General features: G+C 43.2%; 1 protein-coding gene across 1 annotated transcript in view; it reads right to left on the reverse strand.

Moving 5' to 3' along the window:
* Positions 1-12,925, reverse strand: part of epx (eosinophil peroxidase) — a 53,863-nt gene that overhangs the window by 14,487 nt on the left and 26,451 nt on the right. Inside the window, exons 11-15 of the mRNA XM_046352077.1 lie at positions 5,989-6,149; positions 4,537-4,795; positions 1,863-2,033; positions 770-832; positions 1-158 (exon numbers count right to left, since the gene is read on the reverse strand). The exon at positions 1-158 is cut by the window's left edge and continues 17 nt beyond it. Coding sequence (XP_046208033.1) covers positions 1-158; positions 770-832; positions 1,863-2,033; positions 4,537-4,795; positions 5,989-6,149 — 812 coding nt within the window. The remainder of the gene's footprint in view (positions 159-769; positions 833-1,862; positions 2,034-4,536; positions 4,796-5,988; positions 6,150-12,925) is intronic.

The raw sequence follows: 12,925 nt of genomic DNA on the forward strand, positions 1-12,925 counted from the left end.
TGCTCTGAACTGCTTGGCCAGTAGACAGGCCAGGAGGGGTCCCACCCGGCCCCCAGGTAGAGGAGGCTCTGAGATGGCCCCCACCCATACGTCGATGTTCTGGGACGTCCCGTACAACAACAGGAACTTCTCAGCCAGACCAGGGTTACCCAGGATACCTGCCAGGTCAGAGTTCAGACGAACGTGATGGAAATACGTTGGAACACTTTTTTTGTTGCCCTATATTATCCTTTGTGGTTTTAAATGTAGTATGGTGCATTGTGTACACGTATGTGTTAGGAATTATGAGGACAACAAGGAAAACAAGAGCATTGTATGTACATATGTGTTAGGAATTATGAGGACAACAAGGAAAACAAGAGCATCGTATGTACATATGTGTTAGGAATTATGAGGACAACAAGGAAAACAAGAGCATCGTATGTACATATGTGATAGGAATTATGAGGACAACAAGGAAAACAAGAGCATCGTATGTACATATGTGTTAGGAATTATGAGGACAACAAGGAAAACAAGAGCATCGTATGTACATATGTGTTAGGAATTATGAGGACAACAAGGAAAACAAGAGCATCGTATGTACATATGTGTTAGGAATTATGAGGACAACAAGGAAAACAAGAGCATCGTATGTACATATGTGTTAGGAATTATGAGGACAACAAGGAAAACAAGAGCATTGTATGCAAATATGAAAACAAGTTCTCAATGAGATTGGCTAGAATGTATTTTTTATAATGACCAAGTATTCTGTTTATCTATCTACCTGCAAGGTCAGAGGTGGTGTTGGGAACAGAGAGGCCACAGAGCCCACGCCACGAGCTGTAACCTGGTAGAGCAGGAAGTAGGGGAAGGAGAGATTGATGGAGGGATAGATAGAAGAAGAGGTGGTTGAAGAATGAAGAAAATAAATGGAGATAAAACAACAACAAGGATACTTCCAGTTGGGCCATCTTCTAACATGTACGTTTGAGAGTATACTGTTTAATATACCAGCAGGGACCAGGTAGGCCTGTACTAATATAGTATTGTAGTATAATAATATATTGCTAATATTACCAGGCAGGCCATGGTCTATATAATATAGTACTAATACTACCAGGCAGGCCATGGTCTATATAATATAGTACTAATATTACCAGGCAGGCCATGGTCTATATAATATAGTAATATAGTACTAATATTACCAGGCAGGCCGTGGTCTATATAATATAGTAATATAGTACTAATATTACCAGGTAGGCCATGGTCTATGTAATATAGTAATATAGTACTAATATTACCAGGCAGGCCATGGTCTATATAATATAGTACTAATACTACCAGGCAGGCCATGGTCTATATAATATAGTACTAATATTACCAGGCAGGCAATGGTCTATATAATATAGTAATATAGTACTAATATTACCAGGCAGGCCATGGTCTATATAATATAGTACTAATACTACCAGGCAGGCCATGGTCTATATAATATAGTAATATAGTACTAATATTACCAGGTAGGCCATGGTCTATATAATATAGTAATATAGTACTAATATTACCAGGCAGGCCATGGTCTATATAATATAGTACTAATACTACCAGGCAGGCCATGGTCTATATAATATAGTAATATAGTACTAATATTACCAGGTAGGCCATGGTCTATATAATATAGTAATATAGTACTAATATTACCAGGCAGGCCGTGGTCTATATAATATAGTAATATAGTACTAATATTACCAGGCAGGCCATGGTCTATATAATATAGTAATATAGTACTAATACTACCAGGCAGGCCGTGGTCTATATAATATAGTACTAGTATTACCAGGCAGGCCGTGGTCTATATAATATAGTACTAGTATTACCAGGCAGGCCGTGGTCTCGACCCCGCTGCAGGTTGAGGGCACCCAGGTCTAGTGGCATGCCACCCTGGGCCTGGAACAGTCTCTCAGTTAGTTCCTCAACCATCATCTGGCCTGGCATCTGGAGTTTGGCTGGGGAAAGGAGGAGGCCACGCAGCACTGGGTCTATACCACCTGAGAGAGTTGGGATAGAGAGAGGAGAGAGGTGAAAAGAGGTGGGGGAGAGAGGAGAGAGGTGGGGGAGAGAGAGAGGAGAGAGGTGGAAGAGAGAGAGGAGAGAGGTGGAAGAGAGAGAGGAAAGAGGTGAAAAGAGGTGAGGGAGAGAGAGAAGAGTGGTGGGGGAGGAGAGAGGTGGGGGAGAGAGGTGGGCGAGAGAGAGAGGTGGGAGAGAGGCGGGAGAGAGAGGTGAGAGATGTGGGAGAGAGAGAGAGGAGAGAGATGGGTGGAGAAGTGGGGGAGAGAGATGAGAGTTGGGGGAGAGAGATGAGAGTTGGGGGAGAGAGAGGAGAGTTGGGGGAGAGAGAGGAGAGTTGGGGGAGAGAGAGGAGAGTTGGGGGAGAGAGAGGAGAGTTGGGGGGAGAGAGATGAGAGTTGGGGGGAGAGAGAGGAGAGAGGTGGGTGAGATAGATGAGAGAGGTGGGGGAGAGAGATGAGAGGTTTAATAATGCAGACATATTTTGACTTCCATCCATGTCATTGTCTGCATCATTTCCAATCCCCCATATATAGAATACACAGTGCATTCAAAGTATTCAGATCCCTTGACTTCTTTCACATGTTGTTACATTACAGCCTTATTCTAAAATTCATTAAATATTATTTTTCTTCATCAATCTACACACAATACCCCATGATGACAAAGCAAAAAACAGGTTTAGACATTTTAGCAAATGTATTAAAAATGTAAAAATAAACATATATACACACAGGTAGATACAGTTGAAGTCGGAAGTTTACATACACCTTAGTCAAATACATTTAAACTCCGTTTTTCACAATTCCTGACATTTAATCCTAGTAAAAATTCCTTGTTTTAGGTCAGTTAGGATCACCACTTAATTTGACACCACATTCCCAGTGGGTCAGAAGTTTACACACACTCAATTAGTATTTGGTAGCATTGCCTTTAAATTGTTTAACATGGGTCAAACCATACAGGTAGCCTTCCACAAGCTTCCCACGATAAGTTGGGTGAATTTTAGCCCATTAATACATTTATGGAGAGTTGAAAAACGTGTTGTAATGTCTCCAACCTAATTATATGTAAACTTCCGACTTCAACTGTACATTATCAGCAACCATAGGCGTACATAGGGCCATTATCAGCAACCATAGGCATACATAGGGCCATTATCAGCAACCATAGGCATACATAGGGCCATTATCAGCAACCATAGGCATACATAGGGCCATTATCAGCAACCATAGGCATACATAGGCCCATTATCAGCAACCATAGGCTTACATAGGCCCATTATCAGGCCCCATAGGCATACATAGGCCCATTATCAGCAACCATAGGCATACATAGGGCCATTATCAGCAACCATAGGCGTACATAGGGCCATTATCAGCAACCATCACTCCTGTGTTCCAATGGCACGTTGTGTTAGCTAATCCAAGTTTGTCATTTTAAAAGGCTAATTGATGATTAGAAAGCCCTTTTGCAATTATGTTAGCACAGCTGACAACCTCTGTCCTGATTAAAGAAGCAATAAAACTGTCCTTCGTTAGACTAGTGTAGTATCTGGAGCATCAGCATTTGTGGGTTTGATTACAGGCTCAAAATGACCAGAAGCAAAGAACTTTCTTCTGAAACTCGTCAGTCTATTCTTGTTCTGAGAAATGAAGGCTATTCCAGGCGAGAAATTGCCAAGAAACTGAAGATCTCATACAACGCTGTGTACTAGTCCCTTCACAGAACAGCGCAAACTGGCTCTAACCAGAATAGAAAGAGGAGTGGGAGGCCCCGGTGCACAACTGAGCAAGAGGACAAGTACTTTAGAGTGTCTAGTCTGAGAAACAGACGCCTCACAAGTCCTCAACTGGCAGCTTCAATAAATAGTACCTGCAAAACACCAGTCTCAACGTCAACAGTGAAGAGGCGACTCTGGGACACTGGCCTTCTAGGCAGAGTTGCAAAGAAAATGCCATATCGCAGACTGGCCAATAAAAAGAAAAGATTAAGATGGAGAAAAAGAACACAGACATTGGACAGAGGAAGATTGCCTAGAAGGCCCTGTACAAAAGGTGATGTAATTTTCACCCTATTGGGATCAAAATACCCTCAAATTAAAGCTGACAGTCTGCACTTTAACCTCATAGTCATTGTATCATTTCATACCAAAGTGCTGGAAGTACAGAGCCAAAACAACAACAAATAAATTCCCAATACTTTTGGAGCTCGCTGTATGTGGTCATTTTACTTACTTTTGTTTAATGCACTGCTTTTAAGTCTCTCCGGGTAAGACAAGAGGGTAAGACAAGAGGGTAAGACAAGAGGGTAAGACGAGAGCATCTGCTAAAAACATTAGGTTTTCAGTCCAGCAGTAGGCTTAATCTGGATCCGGGAAACTGGCCCTATTTCAATGGATCATTTCTATTGAGAATGCTTTTTAGTCCAGTTCTAGCCTTAATCTGAGACCGGGAAACCGGGCCCTAATTTAAAACGTCTCACCCTCCTGTACGACCCTCCAGGATGCGAAGAGGGAGTGGTGTAGGGGCAGAGGTGGGTGCTGTGGGGCGAGGCTGTACCCGGGGCCCAGGCGGGCCACCATCGGCTGCACGGTGACGTGGGCAAAGCGGAAGGCGGCGGCTGAGAAGACGTTAGCGATGCTGGGGTCAATCTCAGGGTCGTAGCCCTTGTACGGAGGCATCAGGAGGGAGGTGGGGGTCTCACCCAGGACCCTGGGCAAGTAGTGCTCCCAGGTCAGTATCTGAGGGAGGAGGAGATCAGGGGTGATGCAGTATTCTAATAGTGATCCCAGGTCAGTATCTGAGGGAGGAGGAGATCAGGGGTGAGGCAGTATTCTAATAGTGATCCCAGGTCAGTATCTGAGGGAGGAGGAGATCAGGGGTGAGCCAGTATTCTAACTTTATATCCGTGCCAATGCCTGCGATATAGAAAACAAAAAACACGACACCACGACACAAACAGAAGCACCTAGAACCCAGACCCTGGAGGAACCTGTCTGGGAAACAGAAGCACCTAGAACCCAGACCCTGGAGGAGGCTTCACCTGTCTGTAGAACCCAGACCCTGGAGGAACCTGTCTGGGAAGCAGAAGCACCTAGAACCCAGACCCTGGAGGAGGCTTCACCTGTCTGGAAAACAGAAGCACCTAGAACCCAGACCCTGGAAGAGGCTTCACCTGTCTGGAAAACAGAAACACCTAGAACCCAGACCCTGGAGGCTTCACCTGTCTGGGAAACAGAAGCACCTAGAACCCAGACCCTGGAGGAGGCTTCACCTGTCTGGAAAACAGAAGCACCTAGAACCTAGACCCTGGAGGAAGGTCTGGGAAACAGAAGCACCTAGAACCCAGACCCTGGAGGAGGCTTCACCTGTCTGGGAAACAGAAGCACCTAGAACCCAGACCCTGGAGGAGGCTTCACCTGTCTGGGAAACAGAAGCACCTAGAACCCAGACCCTGGAGGGATCTGTCTGGAGGCTTCACCCCTCATCTGGAAAACAGAAGCACCTAGAACCCAGACCCTGGAGAACCTAGACCCTGGAGGAGGCTTCACCTGTCTGGAAAACAGAAGCACCTAGAACCTAGACCCTGGAGGAAGCTTCACCTGTCTGGGAAACAGAAGCACCTAGAACCCAGACCCTGGAGGAGGCTTCACCTGTCTGGGAAACAGAAGCACCTAGAACCCAGACGCTGGAGGAGGCTTCACCTGTCTGGAAAACAGAAGCACCTAGAACCTAGACCCTGGAGGAAGCTTCACCTGTCTGGGAAACAGAAGCACCTAGAACCCAGACCCTGGAGGAGGCGTCATCTGTCTGGAAAACAGAAGCACCTAGAACCCAGACCCTGGAGGAGGCGTCATCTGTCTGGAAAACAGAAGCACCTAGAACCCAGACCCTGGAGGAACCTGTCTGGGAAACAAACACATAGTGTGTGTACCTGGTGGACAGCCCCCATGATCTTCCTGGCCTCCTGGTACAAGGTGTCTGGGCTCCAGTGAGGGTTGAGGAGGTGCAACTCGCTGACCAGCCTGTTGTGTTCCCTCAGGAACAACGTGTGGAGTGCTATCATCCCCAGGTGCTCATTGGCCCGTGAGTCACCTAGACAACAGAATACAGGAAGTTTGACCCATAGACATACAATAACTAGAAATATTGGTCTGTCACATGAATGAAACTATATACTCGCTGCGTATTCATCGCCAGACCCACTGGCTCCAGGTCATCTATAAGTCTATGCTAGGTAAAGCTCTGCCTTATCTCAGCTCCCTGGTCACGCTAACAACACCCACCAGTAGCATACGTTCCAGCAGGTATATCTCACTGATCATCCTCAAAGCCAACACTTCATTTGGCCGCCTTTCCTTCCTGTTCTCTGCTGCCAGTGACTGGAACGAATTTCAGAAATCGCTGAAGTTGGAGACTTTTATTTCCCTCACTAACTTTAAGCATCAGCTATCTGAACAGCTAACCGATCGCTGCAGCTGTACATAGGCCATCTGTAAATAGCCCACCCAATCTACCTACCTCATCCCCATACTGTTTATATGTACTTTTCTGCTCTTTAGCACACCAGTATCTCTACTTACACATCACCATCTGCTCATCTATCACTCCAGTGTTAATCTGATAAAATTGTAGCTATTCACTCCTATGGCCTATTTATTGCCTCCCTCCTCATGCCTTTTGCTCACACTGTATATAGACTTTATTTTTTTCTACTGTGTCATTGACTTGTTTATTGTGTTATTAGCTTGTTTATTGTTTACTCCATGTGATGTTGTCTGTGTCTCACTGCTTTGCTTTATCTTGGCCAGGTCACAGTTGTAAATGGGAACTCATTCTCAAACTAGCCTACCTGGTTAAATAAAGGTGTTCTCAAACTAGCCTACCTGGTTAAATAAAGGTGTTCTCAACTAGCCTACCTGGTTAAATAAAGGTGTTCTCAAGTGGCCTACCTGGTTAAATAAAGGTGTTCTCAACTGGCCTACCTGGTTAAATAAAGGTGTTCTCAACTAGCCTACCTGGTTAAATAAAGGTGTTCTCAACTAGCCTACCTGGTTAAATAAAGGTGTTCCCAACTAGCCTACCTGGTTAAATAAAGGTGTTCTCAACTAGCCTAACTGGTTAAATAATGGTGTTCTCAACTAGCCTACCTGGTTAAATAAAGGTGTTCTCAACTAGCCTACCTGGTTAAATAAATGTGTTCTCAAACTAGCCTACCTGGTTAAATAAAGGTGTTCTCAACTAGCCTACCTGGTTAAATAAAGGTGTTCTCAACTAGCCTACCTGGTTAAATAAAGGTGTTCTCAAACTAGCCTACCTGGTTAAATAAAGGTGTTCTCAACTAGCCTACCTGGTTAAATAAAGGTGTTCTCAACTGGCCTACCTGGTTAAATAAAGGTGTTCTCAACCGGCCTACCTGGTTAAATAAAGGTGTTCTCAACTGGCCTACCTGGTTAAATAAAGTTGTTCTCAACTGGCCTACCTGGTTAAATAAAGTTGTTCTCAACTGGCCTACCTGGTTAAATAAAGGTGTTCTCAACTGGCCTACCTGGTTAAATAAAGGTGTTCTCAACTGGCCTACATGTTTAAATAAAGGTGTTCTCAACTGGCCTACCTGGTTAAATAAAGGTGTTCTCAACTAGCCTACCTGGTTAAATAAAGGTGTTCTCAACTGGCCTACCTGGTTAAATAAAGGTGTTCTCAACTGGCCTACCTGGTTAAATAAAGGTGTTCTCAACTGGCCTACCTGGTTAAATAAAGGTGTTCTCAACTAGCCTACCTGGTTAAATAAAGGTGTTCTCAACTGGCCTACCTGGTTAAATAAAGGTGTTCTCAACTAGCCTACCTGGTTAAATAAAGGTGTTCTCAACTAGCCTAACTGGTTAAATAAAGGTGTTCTCAACTAGCCTACCTGGTTAAATAAAGGTGTTCTCAACTAGCCTACCTGGTTAAATAAAGGTGTTCTCAACTAGCCTACCTGGTTAAATAAAGGTGTTCTCAACTAGCCTACCTGGTTAAATAAAGGTGTTCTCAACTAGCCTACCTGGTTAAATAAAGGTGTTCTCAACTAGCCTACCTGGTTAAATAAAGGTGTTCTCAACTGGCCTACCTGGTTAAATAAAGGTGTTCTCAACTAGCCTACCTGGTTAAATAAAGGTTTTCTCAACTAGTCTACCTGGTTAAATAAAGGTGTTCTCAACTAGCCTACCTGGTTAAATAAAGGTGTTCTCAACTAGCCTCCCTGGTTAAATAAAGGTGTTCTCAACTAGCCTACCTGGTTAAATAAAGGTGTTCTCAACTAGCCTACCTGGTTAAATAAAGGTGTTCTCAACTGGCCTACCTGGTTAAATAAAGGTGTTCTCAACTAGCCTACCTGGTTAAATAAAGGTGTTCCCAACTAGCCTACCTGGTTAAATAAAGGTGTTCTCAACTAGCCTACCTGGTTAAATAACGGTGTTCTCAACTAGCCTACCTGGTTAAATAAAGGTGTTCTCAACTAGCCTACCTGGTTAAATAAAGGTGTTCTCAACTAGCCTACCTGGTTAAATAAAGGTGTTCTCAACTGGCCTACCTGGCTAAATAAAGGTGTTCTCAACTGGCCTACCTGTTTAAATAAAGGTGTTCTCAACTGGCCTACCTGTTTAAATAAAGGTGTTCTCAACTGGCCTACCTGGTTAAATAAAGGTGTTCTCAACTGGCCTACCTGGTTAAATAAAGGTGTTCTCAACTGGCCTACCTGGTTAAATAAAGGTGTTCTCAACTGGCCTACCTGGTTAAATAAAGGTGTTCTCAACTGGCCTACCTGGTTAAATAAAGGTGTTCTCAACTGGCCTACCTGGTTAAATAAAGGTGTTCTCAACTGGCCTACCTGGTTAAATAAAGGTGTTCTCAACTGGCCTACCTGGTTAAATAAAGGTGTTCTCAACTGGCCTACCTGGTTAAATAAAGGTGTTCTCAACTGGCCTACCTGGTTAAAGAAAGGTGTTCTCAACTAGCCTACCTGGTTAAATAACGGTGTTCTCAACTAGCCTACCTGGTTAAATAAATGTGTTCTCAACTAGCCTACCTGGTTAAATAAAGGTGTTCTCAACTGGCCTACCTGGTTAAATAAAGGTGTTCTCAACTGGCCTACCTGGTTAAATAAAGGTGTTCTCAACTGGCCTACCTGGTTAAATAAAGGTGTTCTCAACTGGCCTACCTGGTTAAATAAAGGTGTTCTCAACTAGCCTACCTGGTTAAATAAAGGTGTTCTCAACTGGCCTACCTGGTTAAATAAAGGTGTTCTCAACTGGCCTACCTGGTTAAATAAAGGTGTTCTCAACTGGCCTACCTGGTTAAATAAAGGTGTTCTCAACTAGCCTACCTGGTTAAATAAAGGTGTTCTCAACTGGCCTACCTGGTTAAATAAAGGTGTTCTCAACTGGCCTACCTGGTTAAATAAAGGTGTTCTCAACTGGCCTACCTGGTTAAATAAAGGTGTTCTCAACTAGCCTACCTGGTTAAATAAAGGTGTTCTCAACTGGCCTACCTGGTTAAATAAAGGTGTTCTCAACTAGCCTAACTGGTTAAATAAAGGTGTTCTCAACTGGCCTACCTGGTTAAATAAAGGTGTTCTCAACTAGCCTACCTGGTTAAATAAAGATGTTCTCAACTGGCCTACCTGGTTAAATAAAGGTGTTCTCAACTGGCCTACCTGGTTAAATAAAGGTGTTCTCAACTGGCCTACCTGGTTAAATAAAGGTGTTCTCAACTGGCCTACCTGGTTAAATAAAGGTGTTCTCAACTGGCCTACCTGGTTAAATAAAGGTGTTCTCAACTGGCCTACCTGGTTAAAGAAAGGTGTTCTCAACTAGCCTACCTGGTTAAATAACGGTGTTCTCAACTAGCCTACCTGGTTAAATAAATGTGTTCTCAACTAGCCTACCTGGTTAAATAAAGGTGTTCTCAACTGGCCTACCTGGTTAAATAAAGGTGTTCTCAACTGGCCTACCTGGTTAAATAAAGGTGTTCTCAACTGGCCTACCTGGTTAAATAAAGGTGTTCTCAACTGGCCTACCTGGTTAAATAAAGGTGTTCTCAACTGGCCTACCTGGTTAAAGAAAGGTGTTCTCAACTAGCCTACCTGGTTAAATAACGGTGTTCTCAACTAGCCTACCTGGTTAAATAAAGGTGTTCTCAACTAGCCTACCTGGTTAAATAAAGGTGTTCTCAACTGGCCTACCTGGTTAAATAAAGGTGTTCTCAACTGGCCTACCTGGTTAAATAAAGGTGTTCTCAACTGGCCTACCTGGTTAAATAAAGGTGTTCTCAACTAGCCTACCTGGTTAAATAAAGGTGTTCTCAACTAGCCTACCTGGTTAAATAAAGGTGTTCTCAACTGGCCTACCTGGTTAAATAAAGGTGTTCTCAACTAGCCTACCTGGTTAAATAAAGGTGTTCTCAACTGGCCTACCTGGTTAAATAAAGGTGTTCTCAACTAGCCTACCTGGTTAAATAAAGGTGTTCTCAACTAGCCTACCTGGTTAAATAAAGGTGTTCTCAACTGGCCTACCTGGTTAAATAAAGGTGTTCTCAACTAGCCTACCTGGTTAAATAAAGGTGTTCTCAACTGGCCTACCTGGTTAAATAAAGGTGTTCTCAACTGGCCTACCTGGTTAAATAAAGGTGTTCTCAACTAGCCTACCTGGTTAAATAAAGGTGTTCTCAACTGGCCTACCTGGTTAGATAAAGGTGTTCTCAACTAGCCTACCTGGTTAAATAAAGGTGTTCTCAACTGGCCTACCTGGTTAAATAAAGGTGTTCTCAACTGGCCTACCTGGTTAAATAAAGGTGTTCTCAACTGGCCTACCTGGTTAAATAAAGGTGTTCTCAACTGGCCTACCTGGTTAAATAAAGGTGTTCTCAACTGGCCTACCTGGTTAAATAAAGGTGTTCTCAACTGGCCTACCTGGTTAAATAAAGGTGTTCTCAACTGGCCTACCTGGTTAAATAAAGGTGTTCTCAACTGGCCTACCTGGTTAAATAAAGGTGTTCTCAACTGGCCTACCTGGTTAAATAAAGGTGTTCTCAACTGGCCTACCTGGTTAAATAAAGGTGTTCTCAACTAGCCTACCTGGTTAAATAAAGGTGTTCTCAACTGGCCTACCTGGTTAAATAAAGGTGTTCTCAACTAGCCTAACTGGTTAAATAAAGGTGTTCTCAACTGGCCTACCTGGTTAAATAAAGGTGTTCTCAACTAGCCTACCTGGTTAAATAAAGGTGTTCTCAACTGGCCTACCTGGTTAAATAAAGGTGTTCTCAACTGGCCTACCTGGTTAAATAAAGGTGTTCTCAACTGGCCTACCTGGTTAAATAAAGGTGTTCTCAACTGGCCTACCTGGTTAAATAAAGGTGTTCTCAACTGGCCTACCTGGTTAAATAAAGGTGTTCTCAACTGGCCTACCTGGTTAAAGAAAGGTGTTCTCAACTAGCCTACCTGGTTAAATAACGGTGTTCTCAACTAGCCTACCTGGTTAAATAAATGTGTTCTCAACTAGCCTACCTGGTTAAATAAAGGTGTTCTCAACTGGCCTACCTGGTTAAATAAAGGTGTTCTCAACTGGCCTACCTGGTTAAATAAAGGTGTTCTCAACTGGCCTACCTGGTTAAATAAAGGTGTTCTCAACTGGCCTACCTGGTTAAATAAAGGTGTTCTCAACTGGCCTACCTGGTTAAATAAAGGTGTTCTCAACTGGCCTACCTGGATAAAGAAAGGTGTTCTCAACTAGCCTACCTGGTTAAATAACGGTGTTCTCAACTAGCCTACCTGGTTAAATAAATGTGTTCTCAACTAGCCTACCTGGTTAAATAAAGGTGTTCTCAACTGGCCTACCTGGTTAAATAAAGGTGTTCTCAACTGGCCTACCTGGTTAAATAAAGGTGTTCTCAACTAGCCTACCTGGTTAAATAAAGGTGTTCTCAACTGGCCGACCTGGTTAAATAAAGGTGTTCTCAACTAGCCTAACTGGTTAAATAAAGGTGTTCTCAACTGGCCTACCTGGTTAAATAAAGGTGTTCTCAACTAGCCTACCTGGTTAAATAAAGGTGTTCTCAACTGGCCTACCTGGTTAAATAAAGGTGTTCTCAACTAGCCTACCTGGTTAAATAAAGGTGTTCTCAACTGGCCTACCTGGTTAAATAAAGGTGTTCTCAACTGGCCTACCTGGTTAAATAAAGGTGTTCTCAACTGGCCTACCTGGTTAAATAAAGGTGTTCTCAACTGGCCTACCTGGTTAAATAAAGGTGTTCTCAACTGGCCTACCTGGTTAAATAAAGGTGTTCTCAACTAGCCCTACCTGGTTAAATAAAGGTGTTCTCAACTAGCCTACCTGGTTAAATAAAGGTGTTCTCAACTAGCCTACCTGGTTAAATAAAGGTGTTCTCAACTGGCCTACCTGGTTAAATAAAGGTGTTCTCAACTGGCCTACCTGGTTAAATAAAGGTGTTCTCAACTGGCCTACCTGGTTAAATAAAGCTGTTCTCAACTGGCCTACCTGGTTAAATAAAGGTGTTCTCAACTAGCCTACCTGGTTAAATAAAGGTGTTCTCAACTAGCCTACCTGGTTAAATAAAGGTGTTCTCAACTAGCCTACCTGGTTAAATAAAGGTGTTCTCAACTAGCCTACCTGGTTAAATAAATGTGTTCTCAACTAGCCTACCTGGTTAAATAAAGGTGTTCTCAACTAGCCTACCTGGTTAAATAAAGGTGTTCTCAACTGGTCAACCTGGTTAAATAAAGGTGTTCTCAACTGGCCTACCTGGTTAAATAAAGGTGTTCTCAACTAGCCTACCTGGTTAAATAAAGGTGTCCTCAACTAGCCTACCTGGTTAAA

This window comes from Oncorhynchus gorbuscha, linkage group LG06, assembly GCF_021184085.1.
Source record: "Oncorhynchus gorbuscha isolate QuinsamMale2020 ecotype Even-year linkage group LG06, OgorEven_v1.0, whole genome shotgun sequence".
NCBI lineage: Eukaryota > Metazoa > Chordata > Actinopteri > Salmoniformes > Salmonidae > Oncorhynchus > Oncorhynchus gorbuscha.